Source organism: Eubalaena glacialis, chromosome 5 (assembly GCF_028564815.1).
Source record: "Eubalaena glacialis isolate mEubGla1 chromosome 5, mEubGla1.1.hap2.+ XY, whole genome shotgun sequence".
NCBI classification, from domain to species: Eukaryota; Metazoa; Chordata; class Mammalia; order Artiodactyla; family Balaenidae; genus Eubalaena; species Eubalaena glacialis.
The window spans coordinates 38,538,475-38,557,717 of NC_083720.1; the positions used below are offsets into that span (position 1 = coordinate 38,538,475).

A 19,243-nucleotide genomic window follows, 5' to 3' on the forward strand; every position below is an offset into this window, starting at 1 on the left:
GGGATGCAGCCCACAGGGCGGGGGTTGGTCAGCTGTGCTCTCTTCAAATGCCCGGAAGTGGTGGGCATTTGACGTTCGACCTTCAGTCATGGTTTAATCTCCTCCTTCCCTCCCTCCCTCCTGGTCTTCTTGTGTAAGTGGGAAGGGGATGCCTCTATATCCCTGGGAGGCATCCTCACCATTCTTCCCTCATTTTCACTGGACACTCAGGCAGCAAAGCCTGTGGATTCAATCTGCCTTTCCTCTCTCTCCCCCAGGGCCTCTGCCTCAGTTCCCGCCTCATCCTTCCCTCACTATGTGCACCAATAGCAAGTCTCCGTCAGGTTCCTCTCCTCCCTTCTGACCCCTCCCACTCCTACCCACACCTGTCCCCCACCTTCCCAGAGCCACCTTCTAACTCAGATCTGGCCACATCACTCCCCTGGCCTAGTGTCACCCAGGGCTCCCTACTCCCCCAGGAGGAAGTCTACCATGGCTCAGCGAAGAGGTGCCTCACCTCTCATGCTCCCCACGCACGCTTTTCCCTCAGCCTCCAAGCCACTCCTACGTCTTTTACAGGCCTGTTCCCATCTCAGGGCCTTTTCTTTAGTTATTCCCTTTCTCTACAGGGTCTTCTTGCCAAACCCCCTCATCACCTGCCTAATTGCTGCTCACCCTTCAGGGCTCAATTTAGAGGCCACCTCTTCTGGGAAGCCTCCCTTGATTCCATCTATCCCCACCCCAACGTGGGTGAGGTGTTCCTCCTTGCCAAGGCCACACAGCAAGTACATGCCTGTACTGGGATTTAAAGTCAGGCCTTCCTGTTTCCAAAACAGAAAGCCAACAACAGAAGACTGTGCAATTACATATTAATGTGGGAAAGAAAGGCTCAAGAGTGAGGTAGAGCTAAGCCAAACACCTTGGAAAGATGCCCAAAATATATTAAATGAAGACGGCAAGTAACAGAACAATGTATATGGTATGATTCCATTAAAAAACAAAACAAAACTATGTATATATAAGTTTATATAAGCAAAGAAAAAAGCCTAAATGAAAATTATTGAGCTGTTAACAATAGCTATCGGGTGGGTAGATTCGAACATTCTGTAAGGTTTGAATTTTTTGTGTATTTTTTATTTTCTAAAAAAAAAAATCAAACCCAATCAAAGAAACTCAGCAACAACTTTTCTCCAATAATAAGCAAAAGGCTTGAATGCTCAAGAATTCTAGGACATAGGGACTCACCTGACTTTTGGAGGAAGGGCTCACCTCTGACTACCCTTCGTCTGGCAAGGGACATGGGGAGCAGAGATGGTGACATGACGCGAGAATGGACGTGGTTGGCTGGGGAGCCACACTTACCTTTCCCAGCAGCTCAGGAAGGCCCAGCAGCTGCCCCGTGAACACGCCAATGCAGATGAAGATGGCGGTCACCTGCCCCAGAGAGCCGCGGATCTCCTTGGGTGAGATCTCGTTCAGGTACATGGGGAGCACACTGAGGGCGATGCCTGTGAAGGAAGCATGGCAGCAATGAGAGAGCTGTCTTCTTCAAGGAAGACTCTGGTCATGGCACCTCCCTCTGTCTGTGCTTGACAAAAATAGCGCTGTAGCCACAACACCATTCCCAGCACTCTGCACAAATTGCCAACATTTTAACATGCACTTTGTCATTTACTCCATAGAGTATGGCTGGGAGGTGGATTTCATAGGAGAGGAAATGGTAGTAGCTGATGGTAGTGATACTGGTGGTGATGGTGACGGTGGTGATAATAATAACTAACGCACATAGTGCCTACCAAGTAGCAGGGATCTTCCTCCTCTCTTTACATATATTAACTTATCTATTTTAAATAACAACCCGCTGAAGGAAATGTACTATCATTATCCCCATTCTAAATATGAGAAAACTGAGGCACAGAGAGGTTGAGTAACTTTCCCAAATCACCAAGTGACATCCAAAAATGCTCCAAAAGATTATTTGCCCAGTAGGTCAGGTCTCTGATTCTAGAACTTGAACTTTCCCACCAGCTAACGGCACCTCCTTAGGTAAACCATGAAACTCAGTTATGGCAGATACTGTTAAACCCATTTTACAGCATTTTATAGACTACGTCACCCACATAGGGTCTCATAACCTTTGAGATAAATTTATGTGTTCAAAGGCTTATAACTGATATTTCTATTTAAAAAGTAATAGTTATAAATATGTCTCATAAAACATAATACACTGCACTCATAGAGGTTCTGTTAGTAAAAATATCATGAGGCCTTGTCAGGTTCAAGAAACTTTGTTTTCTACCCATTTCTGGGCAGGGTTATTTTTAAGACCCTTTATAGACCCATGAAGGTCTACAAATGCACTTATCCCAGGCAGATTCGTGGCTTGCTTATTACACTCTGAGTCACACTGCTTCCTGGGTCAAATCCCTGCAACTTACAAAAGTTGAGGACTTGGGCTGAGAGAGTTAGCCTCTCTCAGCCTCAGTTTCTCTATCCACAAGATGGGGTTAAGAACTGAGCCTGACTTCATAGGATGGCTGTGAGAGTTAATTGAGATTTGCTCAGTGCTTCACTCAACGTAAAGCTGTACAAGTCAGCATTACTAGCACTAACTATTATTGTCTTCTAATTTTTCACCAGATTGTTTGGGCATCAAAAATTTCTTTCCTGCCCTGGCCTCCTGATGCCTAGAGGTTAGAGCACAGTTCCCGACACACTTTAGGCACCAATCGATGTGTTTCATCTTAAGCTGGATTCACCCCAGTTTCTAGCATTCAGGGAAGCCCTTCCTAAAAAGAAATAGTGAAGGGAATGTGCTGCCCAATTTATAAGCTGAGCATCTCATTCATTGCATCTCAGCCCAGGATAACTTTTTCTGGTTCAGCACACAAGGGAAACACGCTTAAGGTGCAAAGAGACAGGAATTATCTCCAACGTTGCAACATAAACCAGATGCTATCTGAATTTTTATCCCAAACACACATATTGAGAGCATCTGGCCTCATGGAAAAATCAAGTGGCCACGGATCAATGTGGCGCATTGTTGCTTAGGGGGCAGTGGAATAGAGAGGAAGGTGCAGGATTCAAGTCCCAGAGCCCTGCTTTCCTCACTAGGTGACCTTGATCAAGTTAGTTAGCTTCTCCTAGCCTCCGCCTACCCATCTATGAAAGAAGGGTCATAATTGCTGTCTATTCCTGTTGCGGTGAGAATAAAATTTCTACATATAAAGCACCTGGCTCACTTTTGGTCACTTGATGGACACTTGGAAAACTGTTAGGTCCTCACCCTGACACTCCCCCTACCCTCTGGGGTTAATTATCATCATCATCTCACGAAAAGCTATTAAGGAAATGATATGGCTGGTAGGAAAGAGGAGGCATGGGTCGTGGTAATGGACGTGGCATACGGTTGCCACAGTAAGAACGCCTCCTTCACAGGGCGCCTGCGCAGACCGAATCCCTGGAGAACGCTTAGCAGAGTGAAAGGCACACAGGACGCTGTCAATTAATGGAGACTCTTCTTCCTTGCCCATCGTGAAATTTCGGGGAAAAATGAGATGCTTCTGGCTAAACCAGTGGTGAGCCATGAGGAGGTAGCCGGCTGTAGGATGACCAACTCATCCCAGTTTGCCAGGGACCATCCTGGCTTTAGCACTGAAAATTCTGTGTCCCGGGAAGCCCCTGAGTTCCGGGCAAATGAGGATGGTTGGTTACCCTCGGGTCGTGTTGCTGCACCAAGCATCCCACACACCTGAGTGGCCCCTCTTGACCTGTGACCCCATATCCTGCCATTCCTCCCCCCCAGGTGCCCCAGCCTTACGATTTACTGGACACTCCAGGCTCATTCTGATCGTGGGATATCAGCCTTTGCTGTTCTGTTTATCCCGAGTCCTCTGTCCTCACAGCTCCACAGGCTGACGCCCCACTGTCCTTCCCGTCTCAGCTCAGCCTCACTACCTCCCCTAACGGGAACTAATGTGACCCAACGGGTCCTTTGCAGATGGAATCAGGTTAAGGTGAGGTCACACTGGATTAGGGTGGGCCCTAAACCCAATGACTGGTGCCCTTATAAGATGATAAGACATAGGGAGACACAGAGGGAAGAGGGGCGCGTGAAGATGGAGACAGAGATTGGAGTGATGCTGCCACAAGCCAGGGAATGCCAATGCTTTCCGGCAGCACCAGAAGCCAGGTGAAGCATGAAATAGATTCTCCTTCAGAGCCTCCAGAAGGGACCAACTCTGCAGATACCTTGATTTTGGACTTCTGACCTCCAGAACTCTGAGAGCATAATTTCTGTTGTTTTCAGCCCCCCAGTTGTGGTTCTTGGTGACAGCAGCCGTAGGAAACTGCCATACCTCCTCATGGAGGCCTTCACCTGTCAAGATCAATCCCTCCCCGTCACCCCTTATCTCTCCATCCTGTCTTATGTTCCTCATGGCACTTAGTGCTTTTTCAAAGTATCTTGTTCGGTATTTACAGTGGCCCCTTGAACAGCATGGCTTTGAACCATGCGGGTCCACTTATACTCAGATATTTTTTCACTAAATACGTACGACAGTGCCACACAATCTGATGTTGAATCTGCAGATGCAGAACCACATGTACGGAGGGTCGACTGTAAAGTTGCGCGTGGATTTTCGACTGCACTGAGGGTCGGCACCGCTAACCCCCATGTTGTTCAAGGGTCATCTGTACTTGTATATTGTCTGTTTCCCCACTTCCAGCCACAGAAAATTTCCTTGGGAGAACAGCACCAGACCCAGCACACGTGCTTGATCAAAGTTTATTGGGTCCCCAAGGCACTTTCACTCTACCGTTAGTTATTTAACCAAGGCTGCGGAAAAGGGGAGGTTGCTGGGGTCGCCAGTGGTTGGGAGTTGCAGACCAGCAGGCTGGTGTGGTTATAATTGTGATCTACGGGAACAGGCCTCAAAGGCTAGTCCTACAGGGGCTGCAGACTCCAAGAAGGGAGCAGAGGGCAGAGTGCCTCTCATCTAAAACATCAACAGTTCCAATCTACCGAGCACTTCACAACTTCCAGAACCACTTTACAGCCTTCCGCTTCCTCAGGGTACGTGGCCTGATGAAATGCAAGGAGCAACTGGGGATAGGCTCCCTCACACAGAGCTAGCCTAACTTCCAGATTCCTCCTAGAGTCCAATTCTAGAAGTAGCATTTTAGCCCATACAAAGCAGAAGGGATTGAGGGAAAATATTCTCTAAGGACACTCAAAGATGTTGCAGGAAATACTCTAGGGACAACTGGATATTTGCATTTTTCTATGGGGTTGCAGAAAAATTTGAGTCCAGTCCAAAACTAAGCATTTCACTGAATATAAACTTAAATTTGAAGATTAAAGTATGACACACATTTTTAAATTGCACAAATAATATGTGTGCAGTTTGATGAATCATCACAAAATGTATACACCTGTGTAACCTCCACCCAAGTCAAGAATCAACTTACAAGACCAACACCCCAGAAAGCCCCCATCCTGTGCTCCCTCAGAATCACTATCCTTCCCCTCCTTCCCAAAGATCACCACCAGCCTAACTGCAATCACCAAAGATTAGCATATGGAATCAGAGAATATGTACTTCTTTTATTTCTTGCCTCTTTTGCTGATATTATGTTTGTGAAATGCATCAGTGTTGTAGCATGTAGCTCTAATTTGTCTGTTTTCATTGCTGTGCAGTATTCCAATGTGTAAGTATTCCACAATTTATCCACCCTACTATTGATGGACAGTTTGGGGTTTACACTAAGAGTGACCCTATTTACAATAGCCAAGACATGGAAGCAACCTAAATGTCCATCGACAGATGAATGGATAAAGAAGATGTGGTACATATATACAGTGGAACACTACACAGCCATAAAAAAAGAACAAAATAATGCCATTTGCAGCAACATGGATGCAACTAGAGATTATCATACTAAGTGAAGTAAGTCAGAAAGAGAAAGACAAATACCATATGATATCACTTACATGTGGAATCTAAGATATGACACAAATGAACTTGTTTATGAAACAGAAATTGACTCACAGACATAAAGAACAGACTTGTGGTTGCCAAAGCAGGGTTGGGGAGGGATGGATTGGTAGTTTGGGATTAGCAGATACAAACTATTAGATATATGCATAACAGAGTTGCTTTGCTGTACACTGGAAACTAATACAACATTGGACATCAACTATACTTCAATAAAATAAAATTTAAAAATACTAATAGTTCCCCATAAATATTCTTGTACAAGTCTTTTGGTGCACATGTATGGAAAACTGAAAATGCATACATATATGACTGCAAAATCATTGTTTTGTAATGATATTGGCCTGTAATTTTTCCTTTCTTGTAAAGTTCCTATTAGGATATACGATCAAGGATACATTCATTTTATAAAACGAGTTGGGGAGTGTCCTCTCTGGAAATGATTGTATGGTGTTAGTGTTATTCTCTCTTAAAGAAGCCATACGGGCCTTGCATTTCCTTTGTTAAAAGGTTTTAAATTACATGTTCAACTTATTTAATAGAATAGGTCTATTCAGAAATTCTATTTTTTCTTAAGTCAGTATTGGTAAGTTTTTTCTTTCTTGGCATTTGTACGTTTATCTAAAGTTTTCAAATATATTGCATAAACATGTTCATGATATATTCTTATGTTTTTAATGCTTCAGGATCTATCCATTCCGATCTTACGGAAAAACACAAATGAACTTTTTGGCCAACCCAATAGCATTAGTTATCAATTCCTTTTCTCTCTTTTTATAAACAGTCTTGCAAGGGGTTTATCAATTTTATTAATCTTTTCTAGAACTCACTTGTCTTTGCTGATGTTCTCTAATGAAAATTCTTTTTCTAACTTCTTTGAGATGGAATATTAGATCATTGATTTTCAGCCTTTCATGTTTTAGACTAATATGCATTTGAGGTTATAAATTTTACTCTAAACATGGCTTTAGCTGTATCTGACAAAATTTGATATGCCTTATGTGGTATTTTCATAATCATTTAATTCAAACTACTTTAAAATTTCCATTGTGATTTCTTTTTTGTCCCCTGGTTACTTAGAAGTACACATCACTTACATCTTAATTTCCAAACATATGAGGATTTTCTAATTATATTTCCGTAATTAGTTTCTTTCGTGCAAGTGTGCTAGTGATAAATTTTATTAGCTTTTGTTTGACTGAAAAGGTGTTTTCATTTCACCTTTATTTTTGAAAGATATTTTCACTGGTTGGAGAATTCTAGGTTGGCAGTTATTTTCTTTTGGCTCTTTGAAAATATCATTTTGCTGTTTTTTTGTCTTCCATTGTTTTTGTTGAAAAGCCAGCTTTCCATTTTATTCTTACTTATCTTACCTATTCTTACTTATTTGAAGGTAACATATCTTTTTATCCTGATTGTTTTATAGAATAACTTTCTGTTTGGCCTTGGTTGTCAGAAGTTTTACTAAGCTGTGCAAAGTTGTGGTTTTCTTTGTTTTTATCCTACTAGGGATCCATAGTGCTTCTTGGACTTGTGGCTTTTCATCAGAAAAAAAAAAATGTTGGCCATTATCTTCCAAAAATTGCTTTTTCTCCATCCTCTGTCTCCTCTCTTTCTGATTCTCCAATTAATGTATGTTAGACATTTTTACAATTTCCCAGACATTTCTTACCCTCTTTTCTGTGTTTTCATGCTTCAACCTGGATGCTTTCTTCTGATCTTTGATGCTTTAGTTCCCTGATTCTTGCTTCGGTTGCATGCTATCTGCTGGTAAAACCATTCATTAAGTTCTTGCATTTTTTGTATTTTTCAGTTTTTGCATTTTTTAGTCCCAGAATTTCGATTTGGTAAGTCAAAATATAGCTTCCATTTCTTTGCCAAAATTCTTGACATTATCTCTTGATTATCTGAACATATTAAGCATAATTATTTTAATGGCTGTGTCTAATACTGCTATTTTCAGAATCACTATCAGTTTATTTTTTATGTTATTTCTCTTGGTTTTCTCCTTGTATGTTTGGCTACTTTTGATTGAATATCAGAGTGTATGTGAAAACTGTAAACATAATTTGAGGTTCTGGATGTATGCATCTGGCAGGGTGAGAGGCTAGAGGCATTAGCAATCCCAGCTTACCACAAATCAGTTGGTGATTGAAGTGATTTGAAGATCTGATCTATTTATGTTTCATTCTTGCTCCTATGGTGTAGCCCTGTGGTGACTAGTGACCTTCCTTCCTACTTGGCAGGAGTTCAACTCCAATTCCTCCTCCTCAGCCCCATCAATCTGTTGAAAGGACTACTAAGCATCTCAGATTCTCAGCCATCATTCTGGAATTGGGAGATACCTCTAGACGAAAAGTTGCCCCAAATGCAGGGCTTACCTCTCTGGGTTTCACTCCTTTCCCAGATTGTGGTCCTATAAGTCCTCCCTGCCTCGGTAGCTGTCTGATACCTTTAAACAGATGCTTTTTCTAACCATTTTATTCTAAAAGCAGAACTCTCTCTTCCTCCCTTCTCTCTCTCTCTCTCTCTCTCTCTCTCTCTCTATATATATATATATAAAACCATTTCTTTATGTCAAAGGATCCTCATTTTCCATTTGTTCTCCATTCAACAAATATTTACTGAATGTATACTGAGAGGTCGTCATTGTTAGAAGCCAAGGCAATGGCAATGAATGAAACAGGTAAAAAAGCCTTGCTGTCGTGTAGCTGCATCTTGGGGAGGGAAGTACTGGAGGGAGGGTGAACATAAGCATGGAGAGTGTGCTGCCTGCTAGATGGTGATAAGAGCTCTAGGGAAACATCAAGCGGGGAGGGAGGACAGGGATGCCCGGGGTGGGGAGAGCTGCAGTTTCACATGGGGTGGTCCCTGAGGCCACATGGTGGTGGTTCAGAGAGGGAATGGCGGGGAGACCATTTAGGGCCTGCCTTACAGGCCAGGATGTGTTTTATTTGCTTCTCAAATCTATTTATTTAACTTTTAAAAAAATGAGTCCATTTAAATATAAGTAATGAGTAATCATTGCACAGGAAAAACGGAAAGAGAAAAGTCCTGACCCACATTATCCCTCTGGTTCCTCTAAGCCGAGTAATTTAGGAAAAGTGTGGAGTCAGGCACACCTGGCTCCCACCTTGGCCCAGACACATCTGAACTGTGAGACCTTCGCAAGGTATCCCCTAAGGCTCCATCTCCTCACATGCAAAGGCAGGTAGAGCTCTGAGTCCAAGAGAGTTGTGCTATTGAAGGGAAACACACACACGGACACAGAGACACACAGAGACAGACATACATAGAGACACACCCACACAGACACACAAACACAGACACACACACAAAGACACACATAGACACACACACCTGTTTAGTACGTGAATATTATTAGGTAGATATCATTATCTCTACTTTATATATGAGGGGACAGAAGTTCAGAGTGCAAAAGAGGCTTTTCTCAGGCCACCGGGCTAGTAAGTAGAAAGGTTAGGACTAGAATCCATTTCTTCTGAGCACCTTACCCTCGCTTTGTCATGTTAAAATCTGACTCAAATCATAATAATAAATTAATAATATTACGTGCTTTTGTTAGTTTCCTATGGCTGCCATAGCAAATTGCCATGAACTTAGTGACTTAAATTTATTTTCAGACAGTTCTGCGGGGCATGAGTCCAAAATGGGACTCATGGGTCCAAAATGGGTTAAAATCAACATGTTGGCAGGGCTGTGGTCTTTCTGGAGGCTCTAGGGAATAGCCCGTTTTCTTGCCTTTTCCACCTTCTAGGGACACCTACACTCCTTGGCTCATGGCCCCTTCCATCCTCAGTGCCAGCAACTGCGTCGCTCCAGTCTCTGCTTTCATCATCTCGCCTCCTTTCTCTGACTCTGGCTCCCCTCCTCCCTCTTTCGCTTACAAGGACTCCTGTGATGACACTGGACCTGCCTGGAGAATCCAGAATAACCTATTCATCTCAAGGTCCTGAATTTAATCACATCTGCAAAGTCCCTTTTGCCAACATATTCACGGGTTCCAGGGAATAGGATGTGAACACCTTTGGGAGCAGTAGGGAGAATAATGATAAATAATAAATCATTTGCGTGTCAGAGTGGTGCACACCATTGCTGGGAGCTTGTGGCAGAGGTAGCTGGGTAAGTCCACACATGATATACATGGGCTGACCCCACCAGCCAGGAGAGCCAGTGTTTCTGCCCTATGCCTTTATTTCTCAGTCTCCTATACTGTGGTGTTGTTTAATTAGTAGACGATAGAGCTACATGTGGCATGTGAGGTCTGGAAGCCTAAAGAGGACATTCATGGTAGTAGCTCTAAGGGGAGAACGAAAAGGAGCCAGAGCAGATTTTTAGAGCTGGTGGAAACCTCAGCCACCAAAGTTCATTTTCCTTATTTTCTAGATTATATCACTGAGGCCCAGAGAGGGGAACTGATGGCCCCAAGGTCACCTGGCAAGTCAGTGGTAGAGCCAGAACTTGAAGTCAAGTCCTTGACCCTGATTTCATGTCCATGCCATGTGATTCTCTAAACGCTGCTGCCTGAACTTGTCCACTAGAGAGCACTTAATGCAGCAGATGTGAACTTGTCCCTGGAGAGTTCTTAATGCAGCAGACGTGGGCTTGTCCACTGCAGAGGTGCTAATGCAGGAGATGTGGGCTTGCACCCCTGGGAGTGTGGGCAGCTCTGGGAACGCTGTGGCAGGAACCTGTCCAACACAATCATCCACAAACACAAAACACCTCTGCATTCTTTTATCTTGACTTTACAATCAGCAAGGATTTGCCCTCCAACGCCATGCTTCATCATGTTTGTTTCAATGTAAAAATAGTGTTTATTTTTGCTCCAAGCCTTTTAGAAATAGGACACTTCAGGCAGGTGTCCGATGTTTTCTGCGATGGTTCCAAATATTCCCCCCAAGAACCTGGTTTGAGAAGCACAGCCACCTGAAAATCCTCCGGGCTTCTCATCTGGCTTTAAATTATTTATTTCAAGCAGGGCAGCAATTCACCTCACAACCAGCAATTTTCCTTCTTTCTGACCAATTGCCTCACTTAAATGCCCTCACATTCGTCTCTCTGCTTTGAGAGGGTTTGGTGAGAATAGATGACACAAAGCTTCCACGCCTTGGCTCAACTCCAAGAGGCCACATTCCAGAAATGAGGAGTGCATTTTTTCCCCACCTGTTGATTTTACCTTTTTTTCTGTTTCTTTTTGAAAAGCTCATAAGACAAAGGGTCTAAAAGACGTTTGTCTTGAATATGCGGTTTTGTAAAAATGGCATCTCTCTTTGAATCCAGCTTATTTTTTTTTAACATCTTTATTGAGGTATAATTGCTTTACATTGTTGTTAGTTGCTGCTGTACAACAAAGTGAATCAGCTATATATATACATATATCCCCATATCCCCTCCCTCTTGCGTCTCCCTCCCACCCTCCCTATCCCACCCCTCTAGGTGGTCACAAAGCACGGAGCTGATCTCCCTGTGCTATGCGGCTGCTTCCCACTATCTATTTTATATTTGGTAGTGTATGTATGTCAATGCCCCTCTCTCACTTCGTCTCAGCCTACCCTTCGCCATCCCTGTGTCCTCAAATCCATTCTCTACGTCTGCGTCTTTATTCCTGTCCTAACCCTAGGTTCTTCAGAACTCTTTTTTTTTTAGATTCCATATATATGTGTTAGCATACGGTATTTGTTTTTCTCTTTCTGACTTACTTGACTTTGTATGACAGATTCTGGGTCCATCCACCTCACTACAAATAACTCAATTTCGTTTCTTTTTATGGCTGAGTAATATTCCATTGTATATATGTGCCACATCTTCTTTATCCATTCATCTGTCGATGGACACTGAGGTTGCTTCCATGTCCTGGCTATTGTAAACAGTGCTACAATGAGCATTGTGGTACATGACACTTTTTGAATTATGGTTTTCTCAGGGTGTATGCTCAGTAGTGGGATTGCTGGGTCATATGGTAGTTCTATTTTTAATTTTTTGAGGAACCTACATACTGTTCTCCATAGTGGCTGTATCAGTTTACATTCCCACCAACAGTGCAAGAGGGTTCCCTTTTCTCCGCACCCTCTCCAGCATTTATTCTTTGTAGATTTTTTGATGATGGCCATTCTGACTGGTGTGAGGTGATACCTCATTGTAGTTTTTTTTTTTTTTTAACCTCATTGTAGTTTTGATTTGCATTTCTCTAATGATTAGTGATGTTGAGCATCCTTTCATGTGTTTGTTGGCAATCTGTGTATCTTCTTTGGAGAAATGTCTATTTAGGTCTTCTGCCCATTTTTGGATTGGGTTGTTTGGTTTTTTGATATTGAGCTGCATGAGCTGCTTGTATATTTTGGAGATTAATCCTTTGTCCGTTGCTTCATTTGCAAATATTTTCTCCCATTCTGAGGGTTGTCTTTTTGTCTTGTTTATGGTTTCCTTTGCTGTGCAAAAGCTTTTAAGTTTCATTAGGTCCCATTTGTTTATTTTTGTTTTTATTTCCATTTCTCTAGGAGGTGGGTCAAAAAGGATCTTGCTGTGATTTATGTCATAGAGTGTTCTTCCTATGTTTTCCTCTAAGAGTTTGATAGTGTCTGGCCTTACATTTAGGTCTTTAATCCATTTTGAGTTTATTTTTGTGTATGGTGTTAGGGAGTGTTCTAATTTCATTCTTTTACATGTAGCTGTCCAGTTTTCCCAGCATCACTTACTGAAGAGGCTGTCTTTTCTCCACTGCATATTCTTGCCTCCTTTATCAAAAATAAGGTGACCATACGTGTGTGGGTTTATCTCTGGGCTTTCTATCCTGTTCCACTGATCTATATTTCTGTTTTTGTGCCAGTACCATACTGTCTTGATTACTGTTGCTTTGTAGTATAGTCTGAAGTCAGGGAGCCTGATTCCTCCAGCTCCATTTTTCTTTCTCAAGATGGCTTTGGCTATTCGGGGTCTTTTGTGTTTCCATACAAATTGTGAAATTTTTTGTTCTAGTTCTGTGATAAATGCCATTGGTAGTTTGACAGGGATTGCATTGAATCTGTAGATTGCTTTGGGTAGGATAGTCATTTTCACAGTGTTGATTCTTCCAATCCAAGAACATGGTATATCTCTCCATCTGTTTGCATCATGTTTAATTTCTTTCATCAGTGACTTATAGTTTTCTGCATACAGGTCTTTTGTCTCCTTAGGTAGGTTTACTCCTAGGTATTTTATTCTTTTCATTGTAATGGTAAATGGGAGTGTTTCTTTAATTTCTCTTTCAGATATTTTGTCGTTAATGTATAGAAATGCAAGAGATTTCTGTGCATTAATTTTGTATCCTGCTACTTTACCAAATTCATTGATTAGCTCTAGTAGTTTTCTGGTAGCATCTTTAGGATCCTCTACGTATAGTATCATATAGTGATCTGAAAACAGTGACAGTTTTATTTCTTCTTTTCCAATTTGGATTCCTTTTATTTCTTTTTCTTCTCTGATTGCTGTGGCTAAAACTTCCAAAACTATGTTGAATAATACTGGTGAGAGTAGGCAACCTTGTCTTGTCCCTGATCTTAGAGGAAATGGTTTCAGTTTTTCACCATTGAGAATGATGTTGGCTCTGGGATTGTCATATATGGCCTTTATTATGTTGAGGTAAGTTCCATCTATGCCTACTTGCTGGAGAGTTTTTATCATAAATCGGTGTTGAATTTTGTTGAAAGCTTTTTCTGCATCTATTGAGATGATCATATGGTTTTTCTCCTTCAATTTGTTAATATGGTGTGTCACCTTGATTGATTTGCATATTTTAAAGAATCCTTGCATTCCTGGGATAAACCCCACTTGATCATGGTGTATGATCCTTTTAATGTGCTGCTGGCCTCTGTTTGCTAGTATTTTGTTGAGGATTTTTGCATCTATGTTCATCAGTGTATTGGCCTGTAGTTTTCTTTTCTTGTGACATCTTTGTCTGGTTTTAGTATCAGGGTGATGGTGGCCTCGTAGAATGAGTTGGGGAGTGTTCCTCCCTCTGCTATATTTTGGAAGAGTTTGAGAAGGATAGGTGTTAGCTCTTCTCTAAATGTTTGATAGAATTCGCCTGTGAAGCCATCTGGTCCTGGGCTTTTGTTTGTTGGAAGATTTTTAATCACAGTTTCACTTTCAGTGCTTGCGATTGGTCTGTTTATATTTTCTATTTTTTCCTGGTTCAGTCTCAGAACGTTGTGCTTTTCTAAGAATTTGTCCATTTCTTCGAGGTTGTCCATTTTATTGGCATATAGTTGCTTGTAGTAATCTCTCATGATCCTTTGTATTTCTGCATTGTTAGTTGTTACTACTCCTTTTTCATTTCTAATTCTGTTGATTTGAGTCTTCTTCCTTTTTTTCTTGATGAGTCTGGCTAATGGTTTATCAATTTTGTTTATCTTCTCAAAGAACCAGCTTTTAGTTTTATTGATCTTTGCTATCATTTCCTTCATTTCTTTTTCATTTATTTCTGATCTGATCTTTATGATTTCTTTCCTTCTGCTAACTTTGGGGTTTTTTTGTTCTTCTTTCTCTAATTGCTTTAGGTGTAAGGTTAGGTTGTTTACCTGAGATTTTTCTTGTTTCTTGAGGTAGGATTGTATTGCTGTAAACTTACCTCTTGGAATGCTTTTGCTGCATCCCACAGGTTTTGGGCCATGGTGTTTTCATCGTCATTTGTTTCTAGGTATATTTTGATTTCCTCTTTGATTTCTTCAGTGATCTCCTGGTTATTTAGTAGCGTATTGTTTAGCATCCATGTGTTTGTATTTTTTACAGATTTTTTTCCTGTAATTGATATCTAGTCTCATGGCACTGTGGTCGGAAAAGATACTCAGCTTATTTTTAATTAAGGAAATTCAGAGAGCAACCAGTTATGTGTAACTAGTAAGTGTCACCTCCCCCAGAATAGCTAGACAAGCAAAGCAGCAGGAAAGAGGCTAAATGGGTAAAATACAAAACTGCCAGAAAGAGAGGCTTCAGTGACCTCCATTAGAAAAGGACTTTTAGATGCTCCCATCTTGCCACCCTTTCTCCTGAGCAGGCAGGATCAAATGGACCCGACCATCGGTCCAAATCCTGTATCTGCATCGTATTAACTAAGAATAAAAATGATAGCAACAACAGTAATGGCAATACCATTATTGGTGTTGGGGGAAGGTAATGAGGGCCTGGAATGTACTTGTTTTGCACACACAGCATACCATTAAGTTTTACATTCCCTAACAAGGGAGGCTTAGGAGTATTCTCCTTCGCCAGATGAGAGAAAGGGGCTAAGACAGGGAGGCAGACTGCTGCTGTGTGGCCTCCACTTTGTCCATGCTCCCTGAGTCCCCATCCTTGGGTGGTTAGATGCCTCTGACCCTGACTCTGCATCCCATCATGGGACTCACCTTGGCCAGTGGGACTCTGGCAGATGTGTCCAAGCAGACTTGATAAGTGCTTGCACACTGGGACTTGTTCCTCTTGCTGCTCACTGGAATCCCGAAAACCCCATGGAAGAGGCTGGGTCACCCCATCTGGGGGTGAGAGACCACGTGGAACAGAGATGAGCCAGCCCTTAGGATCCCAAGACCAGCCCACCTGCTGGCAACCAAACATGAGCCTGAGAACATCCAAGGTCATTCGGCCGCTGACTGGCCTGCAGCCAACCTCAGCCATGGGAGAGAGAGCCCAGCAGAGACCAGCAGGGCTGGCCCAGATTAGAATTGCCCCACCAACCCTCAGAACTGTAAGCTCAGCAAAAGAATCATTGCCTTAAGCCATTATGTTTTGGTTTTGTTTTTTAATGCAGCAAAACCTAACTGATGAAGTTAACCTTGGTAAGTGTCAGAATCCAAGCCGGCTTAATCCATAGTCCTCACCCTTAACCACTTTACTGTCTCATGTTTCTGAGCCTCAGGGCCCTCATATGTAAAATGACAACAAAACAGCGTTTCACTGAAGTACAGTTGGCTTATAATATTATATTAGCTTCAGGTGTACAATGTAGTGATTCAATATTTTTATACATTACAAAATGATCACCACTAAGTCTATATGATCTGTCATTATACAAAGTTATTGCAATAGCATTGACTATACTCTCTACGCTGTACATTCCATCCCATGACTTATTTATTTTATAACTGGAAGTTTGTACCTCTTAATCTCTGTCACCTATTTTGCCCAATGCCCCACCCCCTTCCCCTTTGGCAGCCACCCATTTTTCTCTATATCTATGAGTCTATTTCTGTTTTGCTATGTTTGTTCATTTGATTTTTTTTTGCTAGATTCCACATATAAGTGAAAAAATACAGTATTTGTCTTTCTCTGTCTGACTTAATTCACTTAGCATGCTACCCTCTGGCTCACAGGCCATAAAAAACTGTCTACAGGCCAAATTTGTCCCAAGGGAGGTAGTTTACCAAATCCTGTTCTTTTCTAATATAAGCATTAAAATTCATAGCTTTTCCTCTAACTGCATCCAACAAATTTTGATGTGCTGTATTTTCATTATCATTCTGTTAAAATATTTTTTTTATTTTTTTTTAATTTTTATTTTTGGCTGCATTGGGTCCTCGCCACTGCATGTGGGCTCTCTCTAGCTGGAGCGAGCAGGGGCCACTCCCCATTGCGGCACATGGGCTTCTCACTGCGGTGGCCTCTCTTGTTGCAGAGCACGGGCTCTAGGTGATCGGGCTTCAATAGTTGTGACACGCGGGCTCAGTAGCTGTGGTTCCCGGGCTCTAGAGCGTAAAATATTTTTAATTTCCCTCGTAACTTCCTCTTTGACTCATGTAACACTTAGAGGTGTGTTTTTATTATTTTTCAGATTTAGGGGGGGTTCTTAGATATTGTTTGTGATTTCTAATTTAATTATACTGTGGTCAGAGAATATACTTATATGATTTCAATAAAAGATTTCAATCTTTTCAAACTTATCGAGGCTTGTTCTATGCCCAGCGTTTGGTCCATCATGGTGAATAAACCATGGCCGTTGAAAAAATATATATAACAGCCTTTCAGTGTTAGTGGGAGATCAAAGGTGATGAAGTTCAGGAACATGATTGGTCAATTAGAAAATTCTACGTGAACACCAGCCAGTATTCTCTCCAGTTAATGTTCTTTCTACAGGCTTCTCCCTTCTACTTGAATAGTGAGAGTTTGAGGTATTACAAAATCCTGAATTATTTCCTGTCAGCAAAGCAATGAAAATAAATTATTTCCTGTCAGCAAAGCAATGAAAATAAATGAGAGTAAGAGCCTCTTACTCTCATGCTCTCCCTTGTCATTCCCGTCACTCATAACGCCTGGTGCCCTCAGCTTATAAAAGATGGACAAGGAAGGGAACTAGCCCTTAATGACTCCATACAGGGTTCCAGCAGCATTAGGCAGTGTATGTATGCACACACACACACACACACACACACACGTCTTCATGTCAGCCTTTTAACAGCTCTCTAAGGTAGCTATTGTTATCTCCATTTACAGATGAGGAAACTGAGGCTCAGAACCATTCAGTAACTTATCAAAAGTCAGTAATTGGCAAATAGCAGAGCTGGGATCCAATCCCAAGGGTTTCTAATCCTAAAGCTTGGGATCTTTCCACAAAGGCCTGAAAGTAACACTCTACGGATTTGTGTATTTAGAAAGAAAGCAGGGTTGGCTTGTTGGTTTTGACAATATATTTTGAGTCTCCTCCTCTCACAGGCCATGGCCAGAATCAGGCCATGTCTCGCCACTTCCACCACCACCATCCTGTCCTACTCATAGCTATCACCCCTGGACGGATGGCCTTCCCACCCCACTCCTGCCCTCCCCCTACCTTCTCCCTACACAGAAGTAGGAGGAATCTTATTGAATCATAAACCAACTCTTGTCACATTCCTCTCAACCCTCCCCCGGCTTCCCATCACACTCAGCACAAATCCACAGTCTTTACTGTGACCTACAAGGTCCTGTGGGATCTGACTGGCCCCTCTTCAACTCATCTGCATCCACTCTCCCCCTGGCTCACCGAGCTCCACCACACTGGCCTCCTGACTCTTCCTTGAACTTGCCAAGCATGCTTCAGGGTCACTGTCCTCTTCTCTCTGCCAGGTACACAATTCCCACAATATTCATTTGTTTCTTGCCCTTGGTTCATTCCGGTCTCTGCTCATTTGTTTCCTCCTCCAAGCAGCCTTCCCTGAGTCCTATTTAAAATAGCCCTTGCTATCTTCCTGTGCTGCTTCTTTTCCTCCTAGGGCTTACCATTATCTACCTCATATATCTAATTACCTATCTGTCCACCCACCAGAACGTAAGCTCCAGGTGTAGGGACTGGGGGCTCCTGTTCACCACTGTGTCCCCAGTGTAGACCACAAGGCACAGCATGTGCTCCGTAAATGCTGCTTGGTGAATAAATGAAAGAATGAATGAGGGACTTCCCTGGCGGTCCAGTGGTTAAGACTTCACCTTTCAATGCAGGGGTGCGAGTTCGATCCCTGGTAGGGGAGCTAAAATCCCACATGCCTTGAGGCCAAAAAACCAAAACATAAAACAGAAGCAATATTGTAACAAATTCAATAAAGACTTTAAAAATGGTCCACATCAAAAAAAAGTGTTAAAAAAAAAACAAAAAAAAATGAATGAGTCAGAGACCCAGACAGGAAACATAATCCTCATAAAAACTCCCTGGAAACCACAGACAACTTGGAATATGAATTTTATGGTGAAGATGACAAATAGAATGCGTGATGTGCCAAAGACCATCCAGGTCTTTGGAGTTGGTTTGGGTCCGTCCCAGTCAGTGCTTCTCCATTAGAGGAGCATCATGGGTGGGTGGTCCCTCATGGGACTGCCCCACTTTATGCAGGGTTCTTGTGTTCTCGGTCTCTGCCAATTCAATATCAGTAAGGATGCATGTGACAGCCACAAGTACCCCTCACATTTTGAAACCCCCCTTAGGAATGTGTTACTGCCCCCTCTCCTGCCATGGTGAAGGCTCACCTCCATCCACGCCCATGATGAAGCGTCCCATGATGAGCATTTCAAAGGCTCCTGCTTGGAGAGAACAGGCCATCAGCAACGTGGCGGAAATTGCAAACCCATTGTTGACCAGCAAAGTGTATTTCCTGGAAGAAAAGGAGGGGTTTGATGAGGCTGCCACTGGCCTGTGTATCCCCGGAACAGGATCCAGACCCCCCCAACTCCCATTGCCAACTTTGGCCATATGACCCTGAGCAAGGCACTTCCTTCCTCTGGGTTCATTACCACAGTTGATTAGGTCACCT

At 42.4% G+C, this 19,243-nt stretch overlaps 1 protein-coding gene across 4 annotated transcripts in view; it reads right to left on the reverse strand.

Moving 5' to 3' along the window:
• The window catches only part of SLC2A9 (solute carrier family 2 member 9), a 236,975-nt gene that overhangs the window by 171,067 nt on the left and 46,665 nt on the right, over nucleotides 1-19,243 (reverse strand). For all 4 annotated transcript variants that reach the window (XM_061191238.1, XM_061191237.1, XM_061191239.1 and 1 more), the window contains exons 7-8: nucleotides 18,960-19,084; nucleotides 1,342-1,487 (exon numbers count right to left, since the gene is read on the reverse strand). In XM_061191238.1, coding sequence (XP_061047221.1) covers nucleotides 1,342-1,487; nucleotides 18,960-19,084 — 271 coding nt within the window. The remainder of the gene's footprint in view (nucleotides 1-1,341; nucleotides 1,488-18,959; nucleotides 19,085-19,243) is intronic.